Source organism: Nanorana parkeri, unplaced genomic scaffold (genome assembly GCF_000935625.1).
Source record: "Nanorana parkeri isolate BGI_ZX_2015 unplaced genomic scaffold, ASM93562v1 scaffold55, whole genome shotgun sequence".
Lineage (NCBI taxonomy): Eukaryota > Metazoa > Chordata > Amphibia > Anura > Dicroglossidae > Nanorana > Nanorana parkeri.
Genome location: NW_017306323.1, coordinates 2,726,204 through 2,743,936, shown reverse-complemented (window position 1 = coordinate 2,743,936; position 17,733 = coordinate 2,726,204). Strand labels below are relative to the sequence as shown.

The 17,733-nt window shown below is 41.1% G+C and overlaps 1 protein-coding gene across 1 annotated transcript in view; it reads left to right on the top strand.

The window, feature by feature from the left end:
• Positions 1 to 1,341: 1,341 nt before the first annotated feature.
• Positions 1,342 to 17,733, top strand: part of KRT222 (keratin 222) — a 19,254-nt gene continuing 2,862 nt past the window's right edge. Inside the window, exons 1-5 of the mRNA XM_018576026.1 lie at positions 1,342 to 1,529; positions 8,764 to 8,895; positions 11,032 to 11,252; positions 13,902 to 13,972; positions 15,953 to 16,058. Coding sequence (XP_018431528.1) covers positions 1,371 to 1,529; positions 8,764 to 8,895; positions 11,032 to 11,252; positions 13,902 to 13,972; positions 15,953 to 16,058 — 689 coding nt within the window. The 5' untranslated portion in view covers positions 1,342 to 1,370. The remainder of the gene's footprint in view (positions 1,530 to 8,763; positions 8,896 to 11,031; positions 11,253 to 13,901; positions 13,973 to 15,952; positions 16,059 to 17,733) is intronic.

The window sequence follows — 17,733 nt, the reverse complement described above, 5'->3', positions numbered from 1 at the left end:
TGATTATTAAGGGAAACTTGTATTGTCTGAGCGAAACATCAATATTAATAATGTGTTTGCCTCCCTCTCTCCCTTACTTCCTCCTTTCCCTTCCTTTCCTTCTCTTTGCCTTTGCTTCTTTCCCTCCGTTCTTTCACTCTTTTGCCTTCCTTTATTCCCTTCCTCCTTTCCTTCGTTTTCCTCCCTCATTTCCCTTCCTTTATTCCCTCCCTCCTTTCCCTCCCTCATTTCTCTTCCTTTATTCCCTTTCTCCTTTCCCTTCCTTCCCTCTTTCTTTTCCCTTCCTTTATTCCCTTCCTCTTTTCCTTTCTTTCCTTCCCTCCTTTTTTTCTTTCTTTCTTCCCATACTCTCCCCTTCCCTCGTTACTTGCCTTCTCTTTTCTCCCCCTTTCCTCCCTGCCTTACTCACTTATTCCCTTTCTCCCTTTGCTTTCCCCTTCCTTCCTTCCTTTCTTCCTCCCCCTTTCCTTTCCCTTAACCCTCTTTCCCTTTTTTTCCCTTCCTTCCTTCCTTCTTTCTCTATCTCCCTCCCTTACTCCCTTGTTCCCTTACTCACTCCTCTTTTTCCCTTTGATTTCTTTCTCCATTCTTCCTGCTTCCCTTTCCTTTCCCTCCCTCCCTTCTTCCTGTTTTCTTCTTCTTTCTTTCCGTCCCTCACTTTTTCTCTTTCTCCCTTTGCTTTCCCCTTCATTCCTTCCTTCCTTCCCTTTTTTCCATTCCCATGCACCCTCCTTTCCTTATTCCTTCTTTCTCTATCTCCCTCCATTACTCTCTCCTGCCCTTACTCCTTCCTTCTCTTTCTCCCTTTTTCTTTCTTTCTCCATTCTTCCTACTTCCCTTTCCTTTCCCTCCCTTTCTTATTCTCTTCCCATTTTCTCCTTCCTTCTTTCCCTCCCTACCTTATTTACTTCTTCTCTTTCTCCCTTTGCTTTTCCTTTCCTTCCTTCCTCCTTCCCTTTTTCTTACACCTCCCTTCCCTTTTTCCCTTCCTTCCTTCTTTCTCTATCTCCCTCCTTTATTCCGTCCTTCTCATTTTCCCTTTGATTTCTTTCGCATTTCTTCTTCCCTTTCTTTTCCTTCTCTCCCTTACCCTCTTCTTCCCATTTTCTCATTCCTTCTTTCACCTCCCTTCCTTTCTCCATCTTTCACTTTCCTTTCTTCCTTCTCTCTTCCACCCAACTCTTCTTCCCTCTTTCCTTCCTTATATGCTTTTTTTTTTATTATTATCTGTCATTCTTTTCCCACCATCCACTCTCCATTCTTCTCTCTTACTTTCTATATCTCCCTTTATATTTACTGTCCTTTTTCTTTCCCTTTATCTCCCCCTCCTCTATCTCTCTCTCGTTCCCTCTCTGCAGGCAGTCCAGGCTATGCAGCAGTTAATTCGTCCCATCTATGATATTCATTTTGCAAAGGAGGAGGATGGGAGCAGGATGGAACTGTCCCAGCGACTCAATGAGATCAGAACACACTATGAGGCTCTCATCATCAGGAGTCACATCCCCTGCGACCTCTCAGCCAGGAGCCAGGTAACTGTTTTAGCCAGCCGGGCACCTTCCAGGAAAGGGATGCAGAGTCATTGCAGCCTGTTTGTCTTGTGCTCCTGTGATTCCTTCAGTGCAGGGAATGCTGGGGAGGGAGCGCAACTAGCATTGCAGATGAACTGTAACTATAATGTATATATAGATGTGTGTGATGCTTACACAGCAGGATTCACCCAGCATGCTTTGCAATATTTATGATCAATAGCATTATCACCCATATAACCTTATTAATGTGCTGCTTTCATATTCATCTCCTGATGGAGATTTAGCTGAGGCCTTTGCATAAGGACTCCTGTTTAATAATGAATAACGTGAAATATAGGATTGAAGATATGATCCATTGTTAATTTGCTTTCATGGCCTATTGATAATGCATCTATTTCAGCTATAATTGAATGGGCTTTAGTTTCCCTAATGCATATTTCATTGAGCCCATAGCATCCCTTAAAGGACACCTGCATTAAGAGAAATATGCAGGCATGCATTGGTGATTTCTTTTTGAAAATCCCAGATGGCAGGCTGTCTTGTTTCAGTACTTTAAGTCTCTGGCCTCAAGCATGGAGCAACTAAAGTCAGCATTCATATTCCTACTTCTTCCATGTCACCGGATCAGAATGACAGCCAGGCAACTTATATTTTGCAGTAGCAGTTGCCTTTTTAAAGTAGAACTCCAGGGAATTATTTTTATTAACCCTTGCAGTGGGGCTACCCCCGCACTGCAAGGATTAACTGCTTGTTTTCATCTAGGGACGCTGTAGTTATGGTATGTCCCTCGGCGTCCTCTGTGTATTGGACATGATGACTGCAGGATCCTTCCACTGAGGGGGGGTGAGGCTAACTTTTTTTTATTTTAGTCCCTAGACAAAAGCCAGCATTTAACCCTTGCAGTGTGGGGGTCAGCCCCACTGCAAGGGTTAATAAAAAAATTCTGGAGTTGTTCTTTAATTCTTCTTATAAAACCTGTTTCCGTCGCATATATCGCATATATGCTGTAGCGCATGGACCCTAATCTGAGCCCACACATATAGTATATGTGTCAGCTGGCTGTACTATTCTGTGCCGAGAGCGTGCTCAATGGTATGCTACCGGCATAATGACTGAGCTGTCGCTGACAGCTCCCGGTCACCGTTTACGCTTGGGAGCCCTTGTAGTGGCTTCCCAATCATGTGACCGCTGTGACAGCCAATGACAGTGATCAGATGATCGAGAAGCTAGCCTCTGACTCCAGGTGTGAAGATCCTTTCAAAGATCTGTTGGGAGTCAACAGCAAAAGGTTAAATGGAGTTTATGGATATTTTTCCTTTTTTTTATTATTATTATTTATTTTTTTCACTTTATTAGTTATATAAATGTGGGCGGCCATATTTTTTAAGTGTATGTAAAGGCAACATTTGTTTTTGTTTCAAATAGAGTAGGGAAGGGTTGGACCCTTTGTCAATTTTTGTATTGCTGTCTGCGTTCCTGCTGGGGGGGATTCACCCACCTGGTGTCCATTGTCATAGAGATAGAAAGTGAGGATGAAATCTAAAAGTTCAGAGTTGTTCCCAGAGAAAAAGTTGAGGGGTAATCTTCCAAAGGAGACAACTCTCTACAACAGGGATTCCCTTATCTTTGGTGAGGTTTACTCTCATTTCCTGCAGAAGAGGAAGTGAAGGCAAACCTCCCCAGTCTGATGGACGCAGGCAAGAAAAAAAAAAAAAAAGAAAAAAAAAAAGCTGAGAGGGGGTTTAAAAAAAAAAGCGTGTTTTGGGGTTTACATACATTTTAATTACATATTATTCCTCAACTTTCAATGCAGTAGCAGCAAAGCTTGTTCAAGAACATATCCCCTAGTTTGTTGATTGGACAGTGAATGAGCAGAACGCTGGTGAGGTCATTCCTATGACATTCTGCTTTTTCCTCCCATCTGCCCATGTGCACTGAAGCAGAGCCTGATTTGCATCAAGTGATGGTCCCCCCTTTTCCAGGTGCGGCTGTACCCCAGATCACAGGGAAGTCATGTGTTTCCCTATAATTGAAAATACCAGTATTTTTAAATATTATTCACAAAAGTAAATGTGCTCCTAAGACCCCTGCAGTCCTCACCTCGAGCTCACAGATGCTCACTCCATCAGGCCTTATTGCTCCAACATATCATACAGCAAAGTTCTGGATGCTCACACCATTTCCTAAGGGGTTCGGCACAGATGCTCCACCCAGGATCCTCCCTCTGACATATTTTTTCCCCTACTGGGGCTTTATCAAAGAGCAAAGTGTTTTAAATCAGAAAGGCGCTACATATAAGCTGGCCATACACTTTGAAGGGAATTCATCAGGACTGGAGCAGAGAAAATCTGGAGCAGTTGTGCATGGCAACCAATGAGCTTCTCTCTTTCATTTTCAAATCATAACTGAACAAACTGAAAAGTGAAGCTGATTGGTTGCCCCTGGGTAATTGCTCCAGATTTTCTCTGCTCTAGGTTTGATAAATTCCCCTCTTTATATTTTTTCTTGTTCAGCCCTTCATGCTCGAAAATGCTTAAATCCCTAAGCAGGCTAAAGCGTGAATGGAGGGAATCTCCCCTGTCGTCTATTGTATTCTCACAGCCAGAACCAGCCGCTATCACAATACATGAAGCGTGGCTGCATCTGCAGTCACTGATCAGCCGGCACTATGTAGACCATTTATGTATAAATACATAAACGGTCCATTCAGCGAACTCCATGCAAAGTTTTTCACTTTAAGGCACAAGGGGGCATTCTCTGTGTCTAGAGGGTGTCTAGAGGAAAAGAGGTTTAACCTTAGTATCCGGGGAGGTTTCTTCACAGTAAGAGTTGTGAAAATATGGAATAGTCTTCCTCAGAAGCTAGCTCTAGCTAGCTTAAAAAAATCTGGATCAGAATATAACTTGATATTAACATTTTATAAGTAAAAACACCAGAGACTGTTGATCCGGAGAATATCTGATTACCGTAGGGGATCAGAAAGGAATTTATTTTCCCATTGGAGCAGTTTGGACCAAGCTTTATAAGAGGTTGTTTTGCCTTCCTCTGGATCAACTGTGCGTATAGGGTTAAGTTTATAGAGTTTTTTTCTATGGTTGAACTCAATTGACTTGTGTCTTTTTTTCAACCTAACTATGTAACTTTTGTCTAACAGAGGGTTCCGACAAGGAAAACTCTGCTGGAAATTAGAGCAATGTATGACCTACTATGGGCACAACGGGCTGTGGCACTAGCTCAGGCACCGAAGGGTGGTTGGCACACAACTGGGTATGAAAATGCCTTTTTATTTTAAAAGCAGGTTTGCTATGGGGACTTATAACAATATATCATTACTATATCATCTGTTTTTACATTTAATAGAGATGAGCATAAAGAATGCATGACCTTGCAGTAATATATCTCATTATGGCGTATTTAAAAACTAGAGGACCTGCTTACTTCTCTTATTACATACTGCAGTTTCATAGAAACAGTAATGGCATTGGTAGTATGTTATGTTTATTTGTTTTATATGATTTCGGGTTTTTTCCACTTTGACAGTGAGGTGGAAGATGGGGAGTTTATATGACCAGACTGTCCTTCCTTACAAAGGTGTCTTGTTGTCCATTGTAACCTGTCAGGGTCATGGTTGAATGTCATGGCCAAGACAGACACTTTTCCTAAAAAACCCTTTACAAAGTCAAACCAACCCAAAAGTGGCATTTAAGATTTCAGTAGATACCGGAGAGTTAAACCAACTAAATACTTTGCATATCTTTCAAAGACTTTATTTGTGAGATTTATTGTGTTAGAATGTCTGGCTCGGCACATCTGCTGTTGCCCGTTGAGGGGCTCCCACTCTGTATTTTGAAATGTGTATCTATTTTATATACTGGAGAATGTAACCGGAGATACTTGATCACACATAGGTGGGTGAGAACACCCAAAACGCACAGGTGGACAGGAACAGAGTACTATGTTTCACCCTTGAAGTATTCTAGACATATACGAAGCCAGGAGCTGATTCAGCCCACCGTTCCCCATCTACTGTATATCTAACATATCACATTCGGGTGGGCTGACACTTCAAAGAGACACATTTTACTTGCTGTTCTGTTTTTTAAAATATATTTTACATATACATTTGTAGATTATTTAATGACTACCTGTATGTAACCACAATTACATTCTTTAGTGAACAACAAAATACAGGATAAACCCATTACTAGAGACATATTGCCCTCAGTGAATCGGTAGGATTGAAAGGATTCATATGGCATGATTTACTAAAGCAAGAGATATGATGGAAGGTGGAGTACATTGAAAGTGTAGTTGTTTTAGTTGTCCAGTTATGTGCAGGTGAATATGTAAAAAAAAATCTCGTCTCTGGTACCATTGGATGTTTGAACCCAGTTTTGGTTGTTGCTCAAATCACACATGTACATGATGGATTCTAATTGCTTGCCTAGGGTTACCCTACTTAAAGCGGATCTTAGCTCACCTCCCCTTAATCCCTCCAGATCTTCTCTGGTGCTAGACATTCAGCCGTCTTGATACTAGGCCCATAGATTTAGGCTACTCCTAGAAAGGGGCAACTTTTTATCTGATTTGGTTAAGATTAGTCATAAGTAACTGGTTCATTTCTATGCGCAAAAATGTTTTTAGAAGACCAATAAACTACTTTTCCAAGTTGAGGGAATCTCGTAATCTGCAGAAATTAATAAGTGTTAAACTGCTACATCACATAGAACACACAACTAAAAAACCTGGCACAGGCAGTAAGGGAAAATACAATTCTCAAAACATAGACAGCATTAAAGTAGAACTGAAGCAAAAACCTTTTTTCATTTGAATAGCGTAAGGGAGGGTTATAACCACCCTGCTTTTTTTCCCATCTATGTCCCATTGGGGAGATTTCCATTCACTTCCTATCTGATAGCCACAACAGGAAGTTGGAGGAAGTCCCTCCACAGAGAGGGAAATCCCTGGTGGTCAGCAAGGTCACCAGAACTAATGTCCCCATTGGAAGACTTCCCTCTCTTTTGCAACATTTGAGATTTTCTTTAATTTTTACTGATAACGATCACCAAGACAAATAGAGAGGGTGAATCTCAGAGACACAGACAGCACTAAAAACCTGACGGGTGTTCCAATCCTTCTTCACCCTATCCAAAACTAAAAAAAACATTTTGACTTCAGTTGCACTTTAAGTTCCTGACAACACTTCTAACCCTTTTGCAAACTACCAAAAATAAAACAAAACATTTTGGCTGTTGCTAAAATCAGACAAGTATATGATGGATTCTAATTGCTTGCCTTGGGTTATTGTCCTCAAAATATTATTAATTTTGAGTGCTGTCAACCTAAGGGCAACCACATGGATAGTGTGGAAGTGCATGGTTTGGCATCAGCACACCTAGCTGCTTGTCCAAATCAATTTTAATGATCGTACAAAAAATGAGGGAGCTGGACCTGAACAAAATGACCTCTCTGTTGTCTAATTTCATATCTTATACCCTCTGCTGAGTTTAACTCTCATCCACCCTGACAGTACATAGATACTTGTAAAGTCAGGTGCATGGATTGGAGGTTGCTTGTATAATCATGAGCATTAATACCGCAAGGAAGCTTCTGATCAAGGGTTTAACTATAGCCACAGCAGACCATATGATTGCTACGAGGCCCAGAAGAATAGGGGGCCCATAACTTTCAGGTTAGATAGGAATGTATGCAGGTAGCAAAAGCACTTGGCAAATACCTTTGAAAAAAATATAAAGCTTGGAGATCTCTATATGATTACTATGAAATCATTCACAGATTTGTAACACTAGAGCAGACTTTCCCAACCAGGTTGCCGTGGCACCCTATGATGCCTTCTGGCTTAATCAGTGGGGCTCTGAAACTTCGGCCAGCACCATGGAAACAAATGACACTAATCCAGGAAGAGTGAGTTCCATTCAAAATAGATCTTCTTCTCTGTCAAGGCCTGCTTCGCCTCTCACCTTCTGCCATGCTGCCACAAGTGTGGCTCCTGATATTAAAGAGGGGGCTTTGATGTGAAAAGGGGGCTCCTGATATAAAGGGAGGACTTCTGATTTGAAGGGGGGCTTTTTAATGTGAAGGGGTGTTCTATCAAAGTTTGTGACTACGTTGGATTGTGTGACCGGTCACGTGGTCACACATTTTAACGTAATCTCAGCCAGTTTTACAGCAGTGGAATGTGTGACCGCCCAGTAGGTCAAGCATTCCAATGCTTTGTCAGCTGTTCCAGGGAAGATCTACATGACAGATCACATGTTCAGGAGAACCGATCTGCCATGGAACACATGATTGGTCCTCAAATGTCACTTCTATCCGACTTTGTGAGTGCGATCTCACATTCCACTGCACTCACAAAGTCGGATAGAAGTGACATTTGAGGACTGATCAGCTGTTCCAGGCATATGGGGCAATGCAGATCGGTTCTCCTGCACAAGTGCAGTGAGCCGATCTGCCCTGGAACAGCTGACAAAGCGTTGAAATGCTTGACCTAATGGGCGGTCGCACATTCCACCGCTGTAAAACTGGGGGGATTATGTTGGAATGTGTGACCATGGCACCGGTCACACATTCTAACGTAGTCACAAACTTTGATAGAACAAGGGGGGCTCCTGATGTGAAGGGGGGGTGCTGATGTCAAAGGAAGTGGGCTCTGGTGTGAAGGGAGAGCTCCTGATTTCAAGGAAGGACTGTAATGAGATGGGAGAACCTCATCATTTGTGTGTTTGTGAGCGGAGTCTGCGCTGAAAATCCATACCAGACCCCTATCTGGGTTAAGGGTCTGCTATGGATTTGGCGGGGGAAACACGTTGTGTTTTAGACTGGGGTGCCTCAAGACTTTGCGTATTTTTTTGTGAATGAAAAAAGGTTGAGAAATGTTGCACTAGAGGAATTGTTATAGGGCCCCTTCACACATTTTGTGGCCCTGCTTCTGATATGCCCTCTCATGTCATATAAACCTTGACCTTGCTTCCTAAAAAGCAGACCCTAATTTTCTGACCTGGGAAATAGAAGATACATTTCTGAACATTTGCCATATTATTTATATGAACTAATAAACCTTGGCAGACTTCAAAAGGCATCTCATCTATGAGAGTAAGAATATACCTGTCATCCATCACTGTCCAATTCTGCCTGTCAGATACAGTATTACTACTTGACCTATTGTACTGAAATATGATTAACATTATGAACATGTCACTTGATTTCTATCTAGCTGGAAGAGGAAGAGGCCAAGCAGAAGATGCAGAAGGACGAAGAGGAACTGAGGGCTGCAAGAGCCAATCTTCATGAAGCCAGGAAACAATATAAAAACCTACAGGCTGAGATTGAGTCCCTTCAAGCCATGGTAAATAATGTGAAGACCTACAATAATACAATGACACAGGAACTACAATGGGTTTTGGGTCCTCTTATATATTCTTCCTTTTTTATTTTCTTTATATTTGTTTTACCCCTTATCAGTTCCCTCAGAAAGCACTTGAAAACAACGGGTTCACTTTAATTCTGGCCCCACCAGCAGCTTTGACATTTCTTTCACTCTCCTGCCACACCATTCGGTCACCAACAGCAAAGAAAAGCCCTTTGTAAGTTAGAAGTAGCTGTAGTTGCACCTTCCACGGGGCTATGGATTCCCCATGCAGGCATCCTATTCTATGAACAGGTGCAGATCTTTTGGCTAGGATTACAACAATCAAGTAAAACGTTTTTGAATTAAGAATTATTTGTAAGTCCATTTCTATAGAAATCTTTACCCCTCCAGATTTAAGTAGAGTGCTCACCATATATTGTACAATATTTTGTTTTCCAGTATACGTAAGGCCCCTTCGGGTCATGACGTGTTGTCCATGTGAGAAGCCTATACCATACAACACACGACTGTCTCCTAGTTTGTGCCCAGAATTTTTTCTTTCTTAAAAGAAAACCTGAGGCTAACTTCACCAATAACTTCTAGGCGTACTGAACCTTTAATATTTGAACTAACTGAAATAGCAGTATCAGTCATTTTTATCAGTAATTTTTAAAGGAATTGAAAGTAATTCCAGAGACTAAATATGTTCAGAGGTTGAAGGATCTGTGATTTTCCACTAACCAGGCATTTAATGAGCTCGGTCAAAGGCGCCAAGGTAGAAACCATCTGGTCTCAGCTATGTTTGATCATTTCAAAGTGTTTTAAGCTACACATTGTCTGCAGGGATTCTACTTAAAAAACTGTAGATTTATCACATTTTACCAACTGCCAGGAGGAAACAAGCTGAAGAACATAAAAACCAGACATCGCCTTGTGAATGTGAAACATGGTTTAGTGGTTAATGGGAAATATATACCAGTATAAAAGAATGCAATATCAATGCAATATCAATTCAGTTATTTCATGCTGCTTTTTGTGTTCCATTGGCAACTGCAAGATGATTGCGCTAAACCTTTCTTCCAACCTCTCGATTATTGCATGTATTATTTTTAAAAGCAAGTATAAAAGAAAAGTAGTGGTGAAAGAAAGCACTGGGGGGTTTCACCAATAATTTTTTGTATCATAATTATTTGTTGTCCTTTTGCCAACATACTTTCTGCTAAAAGTTGTCCCTCTTTCTCATCCCTAAAAGCTGTGCATATGTGATAAATGACAACAATGCTCAAAATGGGTAGCATCACTTTTTGTAATTATCAAGACATGCATGGCCAACCTATGGCCTGCAGTCCACCTGAATTTACTGTACTGTACTCTTAAAGGCTGACTCAGAAATATTTTTAGACATGTGTAGTTGAAACTTTTTGTTTTGCTGTCTACAAGGAAAAACGGAAAACCTGGATTTAGAGATTTTTCCCACCACAGTGGGAGGCCTCTGCAGTAGATTGGAGAAGTTTGAACTTATGCCTGTGGCCTAAGCAAACATTTCATAGCAGTGTAATTTAGGATGGTCTTCAAAAGTCCAATCAAAGGAAGTGATGCCTCCAATTTTACTCATTGTTTGCAACATTCAAGTTGTTCCTGTGTTGTAGGCAGTAATAATAAACAACTTAGATAGTCAAAGGCACTTGTCGGAAATAGATTTTTGAAGCAGCTCAACAAGATATCAGGACAAAGAATGAGTTGTTGCAGAGCTAGCAGATATGTGTTCACGTTGCCTTTGGGAAAATATCTGCCCTCTATGGCCACCCTTGCATGGATATATTCAATAAAGCAGTGCAAGATCACTAAATCAATTGAACTTTGATTGGTTGATATAGGTTACCGCACTTTGCATTGATAGAGCACCATAATATTTAATGACCTGGTTTCAGCTACAGCAACAATGAATGTGGTGAATTACCAAAAACGTGTGAATGATGTTCAGTTACCATAACAATATTGACTGTAGATATTGCATGTTTTATACATTTGCTTTTTTTTTGTTATTCCTCAAGCAGAAATACTATTGTCCAATGTATTGAAAAAAGCCTTACCTAAAAAGTTAACACTGGATTTACTATTGTTGTTTTAAAGGAGAGAAGGCTGAAATTCACCCTGCATGCCACAGAACAGCAGCATCAAAAGCAGCTTGAAACATTGTCGGCCGTCATCGCTGACTTAGAACAGGAGCTTTGGGAAGTCAGAACTGGAGTTAGGACTCAGCTACAGAAACACCAGCTGCTTCTCAACACCAATATGAAGCTGGAGCAAGAAATCTCTGCATACCGCAACCTGCTGGAAAGGGAAGAAATCAGGTACCTCATGGAAACAAGAATCTATCAGTTATCGGGGGATTACAGAGATGGTGAAAAGCCCTGGATCCTACAATGAACACAGTGAAACAACAGGACAGCTTATATAAACAGTATACAGTAAAATGTAGAACTAGGGATAAGTAGTGGCACTCTCCATAACAACCAGTCAGATGTTTGCTGGAGTTTGTTAGCCCCGTTGTTCTTTCTTGTAGCTGATATTGAAGTCACATGCTACTGCTCTGGGACCCCAAAAGCAATTCCACAGACCCCGGTCAAGGTTCTCATTCAGTGGGTAAATAGACGGGAGGAATGGGCTGGGAGGCATTTGCCCCCTGAGCCAGTCCAAATTATATAAATTCTTCTGGTGGCCCAGAGTGAAGATCCTCCTCATTCAGATCTCAATCAGAGGCGGTCCTGTAGTCAGTGAAAACTGTTGGACATTCTATAGCTATCTGCTCCCTGTTAAGACCTGTGATTGCAGTGCCTGATAGACAGAAGTCTACCAGCATACATTTTTTGTGGGGGGTTCTGAGGAGTTATATGATGGAATACAAAAGCAATAGCATTAAAGGCAGCAAATACTTGAAGAATGTAAAATTGTGACATGAAAATGGTTGATGATGATATGGTATTTAGTAATTTATCTTGACGAGTACACAGCAGAAGTCATTTTGTTGAGCTTATAAAGTACAAATCATCTCCCCCTATCGTTTTAGCATTAATATGTATTATGGTTTATTAAAATAAACTACATCCTTTAAGACAACTCCCACCTTTCACCATGGCCACCAGTCATCACTTTGTGTGCTGCACTTTTAGCTAACTGGAAACCCCACCATGAAATGACGAGTTTGGTTTTTCTCCCAGGCAAAAAGTTCCCAGTCCTCCTACTTCTTTTAATAACACATTTGCTCTTTGTTCAAGAAGTCTGGTTCTGGTAATGTTGAGCATGGGGCTTTTGGTGCTGAGGCCATATAAAGACCTTATTGGTCCCCAAGTAAAAAATAATGTTTAAAAAATATATAATTAGATAAAAGCACCCACTACCTTAACTCTTCTCTAACACTGAACACTTAACCCCACACCTATAGAAAGTTTGCTTTGGCAACCATGCAGATCAAAGGTATAGGTTCACTTAAAGCTTTTTTAAACCTATCTTGTCACCTTTCTTTTGTCCTCAGGTTTTGCAGTGAATAGCTGGATCTTGCAGATCTGGTCATACGTGTGCAGAATCTGTCATCAGGGCTTGGCAAAGTGTTAGTTATTATTCACAGCTACGTTGACAAATAGATCTGTTGTCTCTCTAGGAACTCATTAACACTGGCTCCAGGAGCACTCATGTGTCTTCATCTGGACAAAATTATTATTATTGGTATTTATACAGCACCAACAGTTTAGGCAGAGCTTTACATAGTGCACATTCACATCAGTCCCTGCCCTCAAAGAGCTTTACAGTCTAAGGTCCCTATCTCACATAAAGTACATACAGGACTAATTTAGACAGGAGCCAGTTAACCTTCCAGCATGTCTTAAGAATGTGGGAGGAAACCGGAGTACGCGGAGGAAACCCACGCAAGCACAGGGAGAACATGCAAACTCCTTGGAGATAGTGATCTGGCCGGAATTCGAACCAGGGACCCCCAGGGCTGCAAGGCAGGAACGCTAACCACTTAATAGACTATGAAATGTGTTTTGAAGGAATAGATTCAAGGGCATGGAAATTGACAGCTATACCAAAATAGGAAAAAGAAAGGCACTTGAAATGGGTGCAGGACCTTTTGTCTGCTAAGGATGACCTTGCATGAACAGATTTAACCAAGAGAGATAGGTAGTGATCTGGTCCATACCACCACTCAGCATTACTACACATTACAAGCATCTCCACAAACCAGAATGTTAATTCCTTTTCTGACACTCTTTAGCCAAGAATCTCTTAAAACAAAAACAGCATCACAGAGGGAGTAATAGATTTTAGAGGGCCTTGGAGTCGGCAAGAGTTTCCAGTTCTCTCCGAGATGCTGCTTTTGTGGCCCGGAGCTTTCTGAATCAATTGACATGTTGGTGTCTACAGTCGTTTCCTGCCATTGGTATAGTACGTTTATATTTTAGTATACATCCCCTTTAAAACGTTTTTTCACTTCCTGTCCGAGAGACACATTAGCATCATACTTTAAAGCCCTCCAGATTTTTTTAATAAATAGGTTTGTCCACCATTTCTTGTATTAAAAAAGTAGTAAAAAGTAGTACTCACTCCACGTTAAGCACTACCTACATTCTCCATCATGTGCCACCAAATTTCTTCAGAGTTGAATAATGCTCACCATTTCCCGTGAGTCCAGGGCGTCATGGATACTCCCCCTTGGGGTGCATTATCATGCCGGGCTGGTCTTACAGAAGAATTCAAAGATCACATGAGCACTATTATCTGCAACATTCAGAACCATTCAGTGATGGAAGAATTAGGAAGTGAAATCATGTCACGTGACCAGAAAAAGGCAGCAGATAAAAGATTTCCATCCAAAAAAAAGTAAAAATAAGGTGGGGAGGGTGGGCCTTAAGACTGCACAAAAATGCATACTAGGACTTTCCTAATGTTTATGTAATATGAGGGTATGAACGCACGTATTAATCAACTGTTTTAATCCGAAGGTTATATGGCACTAAACAAACCCAGGAACCCAAATCTTCTGCAAGCAAAATATATTTTAACTTACCTTCAGGTGAGATTCTCATATAACAAATTTTTATAGGCATCTCAAATGATATTAGATATTAAATGTGTATTTGTGAGGCAGGATAAGAACCCTTGTCGGATTTATACTATGTGGGACACCATTAGAGAAATATACCCTCATTTCCTGTATTGCTAACCTTTTACCAGACAGGAAGTGAGCGCAATTCTCCAACACCAACATAGACAGAAAATGACTTTCTTTAGTAAAGTAGGGAAGGCTAGAACCCCTGTCAGATTTTTATTTCTGGCTATGTCTCTGTTGCAGATTTTCCCTTAAAGCGAACCTTTAACCCCTTTGACTAAAAATCACATAAGCGTGCAGCTCTGCATGCTGATATGAAGCAGCTCTGCATGCTGATATGAAATCATTCTACATTCATTAGTTAAATATGTTTTTATTTTACCTACAATTTCTTTGTTTCTCCTTCCTGGTTCACTTAGGCATTAGTGATGTAATTGTGACCAAACATTGCATCCTAAAAAGGTTACATCAGCAGAGCATTGCTGGGAAATCTCATCTGTAATCTCACGAGATTTCAGGGAAAGGCATTTTCCTCCTCTGAGATGATGTGCATGGTCCCATGTCCTGGTCACATGTGCCAGAAATCAAGAAAGTAATAGGAGAGCTAGTGATCTTCCCTTAGTAAACATGGCCACTGTCAGAAGACTGGGGAAGAAAATAAATAAGGTATGCAAAAAATACAAAGCCTGCGATTATCTAGGAGTATGTGTTTGTAGAATGTCATTACTAAACTTTTCTAAAGGTGTGTATATTGTTATTTTGAAAATATGGGTTTTTGCCCTTTCAAAGGAGGAAGTGGATGTTCTGGAAGTGTAAGTATTTCACAATCACAGCATTTTACACCTGACATGTCTATGTTATTATTAATCATCATACATAGAAGGATGCATAGGTAGAATTTGATTTTTTTAGTGTAGGTTTAGATCTGCTTTAATGGTCAATGATGGAAAATAAAAATTGTAAAACTTTCTTTGTTTAGGTTAAATATTACATATCGCTTATGACTAATAATTGTTAAAAAATAATTTTGCCCCCTCCTACCTGTTGGTTAGAGCTGTCCTTAATTCACACACAACCCAGCCTTGCCCTGCTGCAATCTACTGCTTTGCTGCCACAGCCTGGGACCTGCACCACCATCTTGGTCCTCCTCAGCTATTGAAAGATAGCTGCCTCTTATGAGTTTAGGCAACTGGACACTGGATGACATGCACCAGGTTTCCCCACTTCAGCTGTGTGTCTCTACTCCTGCAGCATCCTGGGATATGTGATTCGTTCGGATATCCCAGGCGGCTACAGGAGCAGGACACGTCATTCTTGCTTAGATGACAATGGCGGGGGGGGGGATTGCGACCAGAGAAAAACCAAAAACATAAGCAAGAAAAATTGGGAAAAGTCCAATTAACTTCACGGGGGAGTTTAGGGAGGAAAAGTTGTTTAGGGGATTGAAAGCCCACTTTAAGTAGTATTGGGCCAAAACATTTTGTGATTACAGAAAGAATTCAGAAGGGTTAGCAGCATCTTCAGCATCTGATTCTTCCAGATGTGTGCGATACTTGCATTCCCCACTGCAGGATGTGGTTCCGTCTGCCATGCCCTATAGGCATTAATGCTGCTTGGTAGAGATGGCATGGCCTACACTAGAACAGAGAGCACTTAAGAACTCTCCCTGCAGTTCTGCTTTAAAGGAACCAATGCTATGTCTATGGAGGATAACTCAACAGGTTCCTTACTTGCCACTGTCCCCAGCAGTATACAATCGTCTTCCCCTGTCAGTTTGGCCACCAAGAGCAAAAAGATATATCTACAACTAGGTATATGGAGCATGTGACTCACTCCCCTTCCCTCTAAAGGCATCCATAGCTACAAAAACATAGCAATAATTTGTTGAAAAAAAGGGCATTTATGTGACAGATTGCTAAATGTCTGATGTTTATATTGCCGTAGGATCTGTAGAAAAAAATGTGGAGGTCTGTACGGAAGCTGCAAAAAAACAGCTGCTATTCAATGGTAATATAGCAGAAGAAGGTGCGGAGGCAAGCGGTACAGTACAGTAAGTATTGCAAGCTATAAAATAAGCAATGATTAAGGAAAGCATTCGTGGGCACTTTGGCTCTGGGTTCAGATCAAGTAATGGTAAGCAGTGTTTAGTTGGCAAGCCATACTCGTGTGTTAAAGCTGCGTTGTGCTATGTTGGTTTGCTGTAAGCCTCTCAACTTCATTCACTCCCATCAACTGGATACACTGGATTAAAAGTGTATGTATAGCAATTTTGGATAGAGTAGGTAAGGACCGGAATGCCTGTTTTTTGCTATATATAACCAAAAGGTGAGCCAAACAGGTGTTTCTAAGAGTCCAAATGATTTTTATTTAATTCCTGACAACAGGAAAATACTGGCAGCCAAAGTGTTTCGGGGCCAAAAAATCCTTCTTCATCAGGGCTTTTATTCTTGAAGTTTAGAGCTCTTTTTCAAAAACATTGACAGCTTGTTTTCTCTGATACCCACACTACTGCATTCCGGGCAGCTGCAGCACACCTAGTCCAGCCTCCTTAAAGGGGGAACAGCTCTGGTTTGGGTATCAGAGAAACCAAAGCTGTCAAAGTTTGTTTGGCCACAGAAACACATTAGATGCCAGTATTTTCCTGTTGTCACTAGGGGAATTAAATAGATATTGTTTGGACTCTTAGAACATCAGTTTGGTGCTTCTCTTGGTTTATATGCTTATAGATTTCCCATCTCAAGTGAGCCTCAGCCTCTAGTGAGATCCCTGCTTTGTGGAGAGCCGCCAAACACTAGCTGTCCATTGAGAACTTTGAGTTTGAAATTGAGTGTTCTCATTATTTTGGAGATCCATATTTAGTGGCTCTCTTTCATTTCCCCCTAAAGTTTTTTGTTGCTGCCTGTTCTCCAATATGTAGCCCCATCCTCTATCTCTTTAAGTCCTGGTGGCCATTGTTACTAAGAAAAAAGATGATGGGAATCTGACATTTTAGAGTTGAGACCAAAAAAAGGAGTTGGGAGTAAACCTACTTCTTCACACTTCCTATTGCTTCTCCAGGACAGTAAGCAAACAGGACACAGACAGCAAAAAAAAACACATCTACAGGGCATTTGCCCACTCCCTACTCTATCCCCCCCCCCCCCCCCCCAAAAAAAAGGGCTTGGCTGCACAAATATTTGCAGAGCCATTCATAGTTACATAGTCAGCCAGGTTGAAAAAAGACACAAGCCCATCGAGCTCAACTTATAAAGATAAGAGAAAAAAAAATCAGAAAAACCTAAAACAGAACACTATGCCCACAGTTACCCCCCATTGATCCAAAGGAAGGCAAAAAAAAAACCAAATAAAGCATGGTTCAACAGGTGAAAAACATTCCTTCCTGATCCCATAAGACAATCAGATATTCCCTGGATTAACAATCTCTGATGCTTATTATACTTTGTAAGAAGTCAATATCTCAGGGTTATTCACTAAGCTGCTGAAGGCAGCCGAGTTCATAACCGACCCGAATTGAAGGGAGCCAAAGCATGTTCAGCTATTCACTTCAGCTGTGCCTCAGGAGGTAACAAACAGAATGAAAAAGTCAGTGTAAATAAAAGAAAAAACAAAACGGTGTGGGGTTCCCCCTAAAATTCCCAACCAGACCCTTAATCCAAACACGGGCCTGGCAGGGCAGGAAAGGGGGGGGAGACAAGAAAGCGCCGTGCCCAACCCCCCCCCCCCCC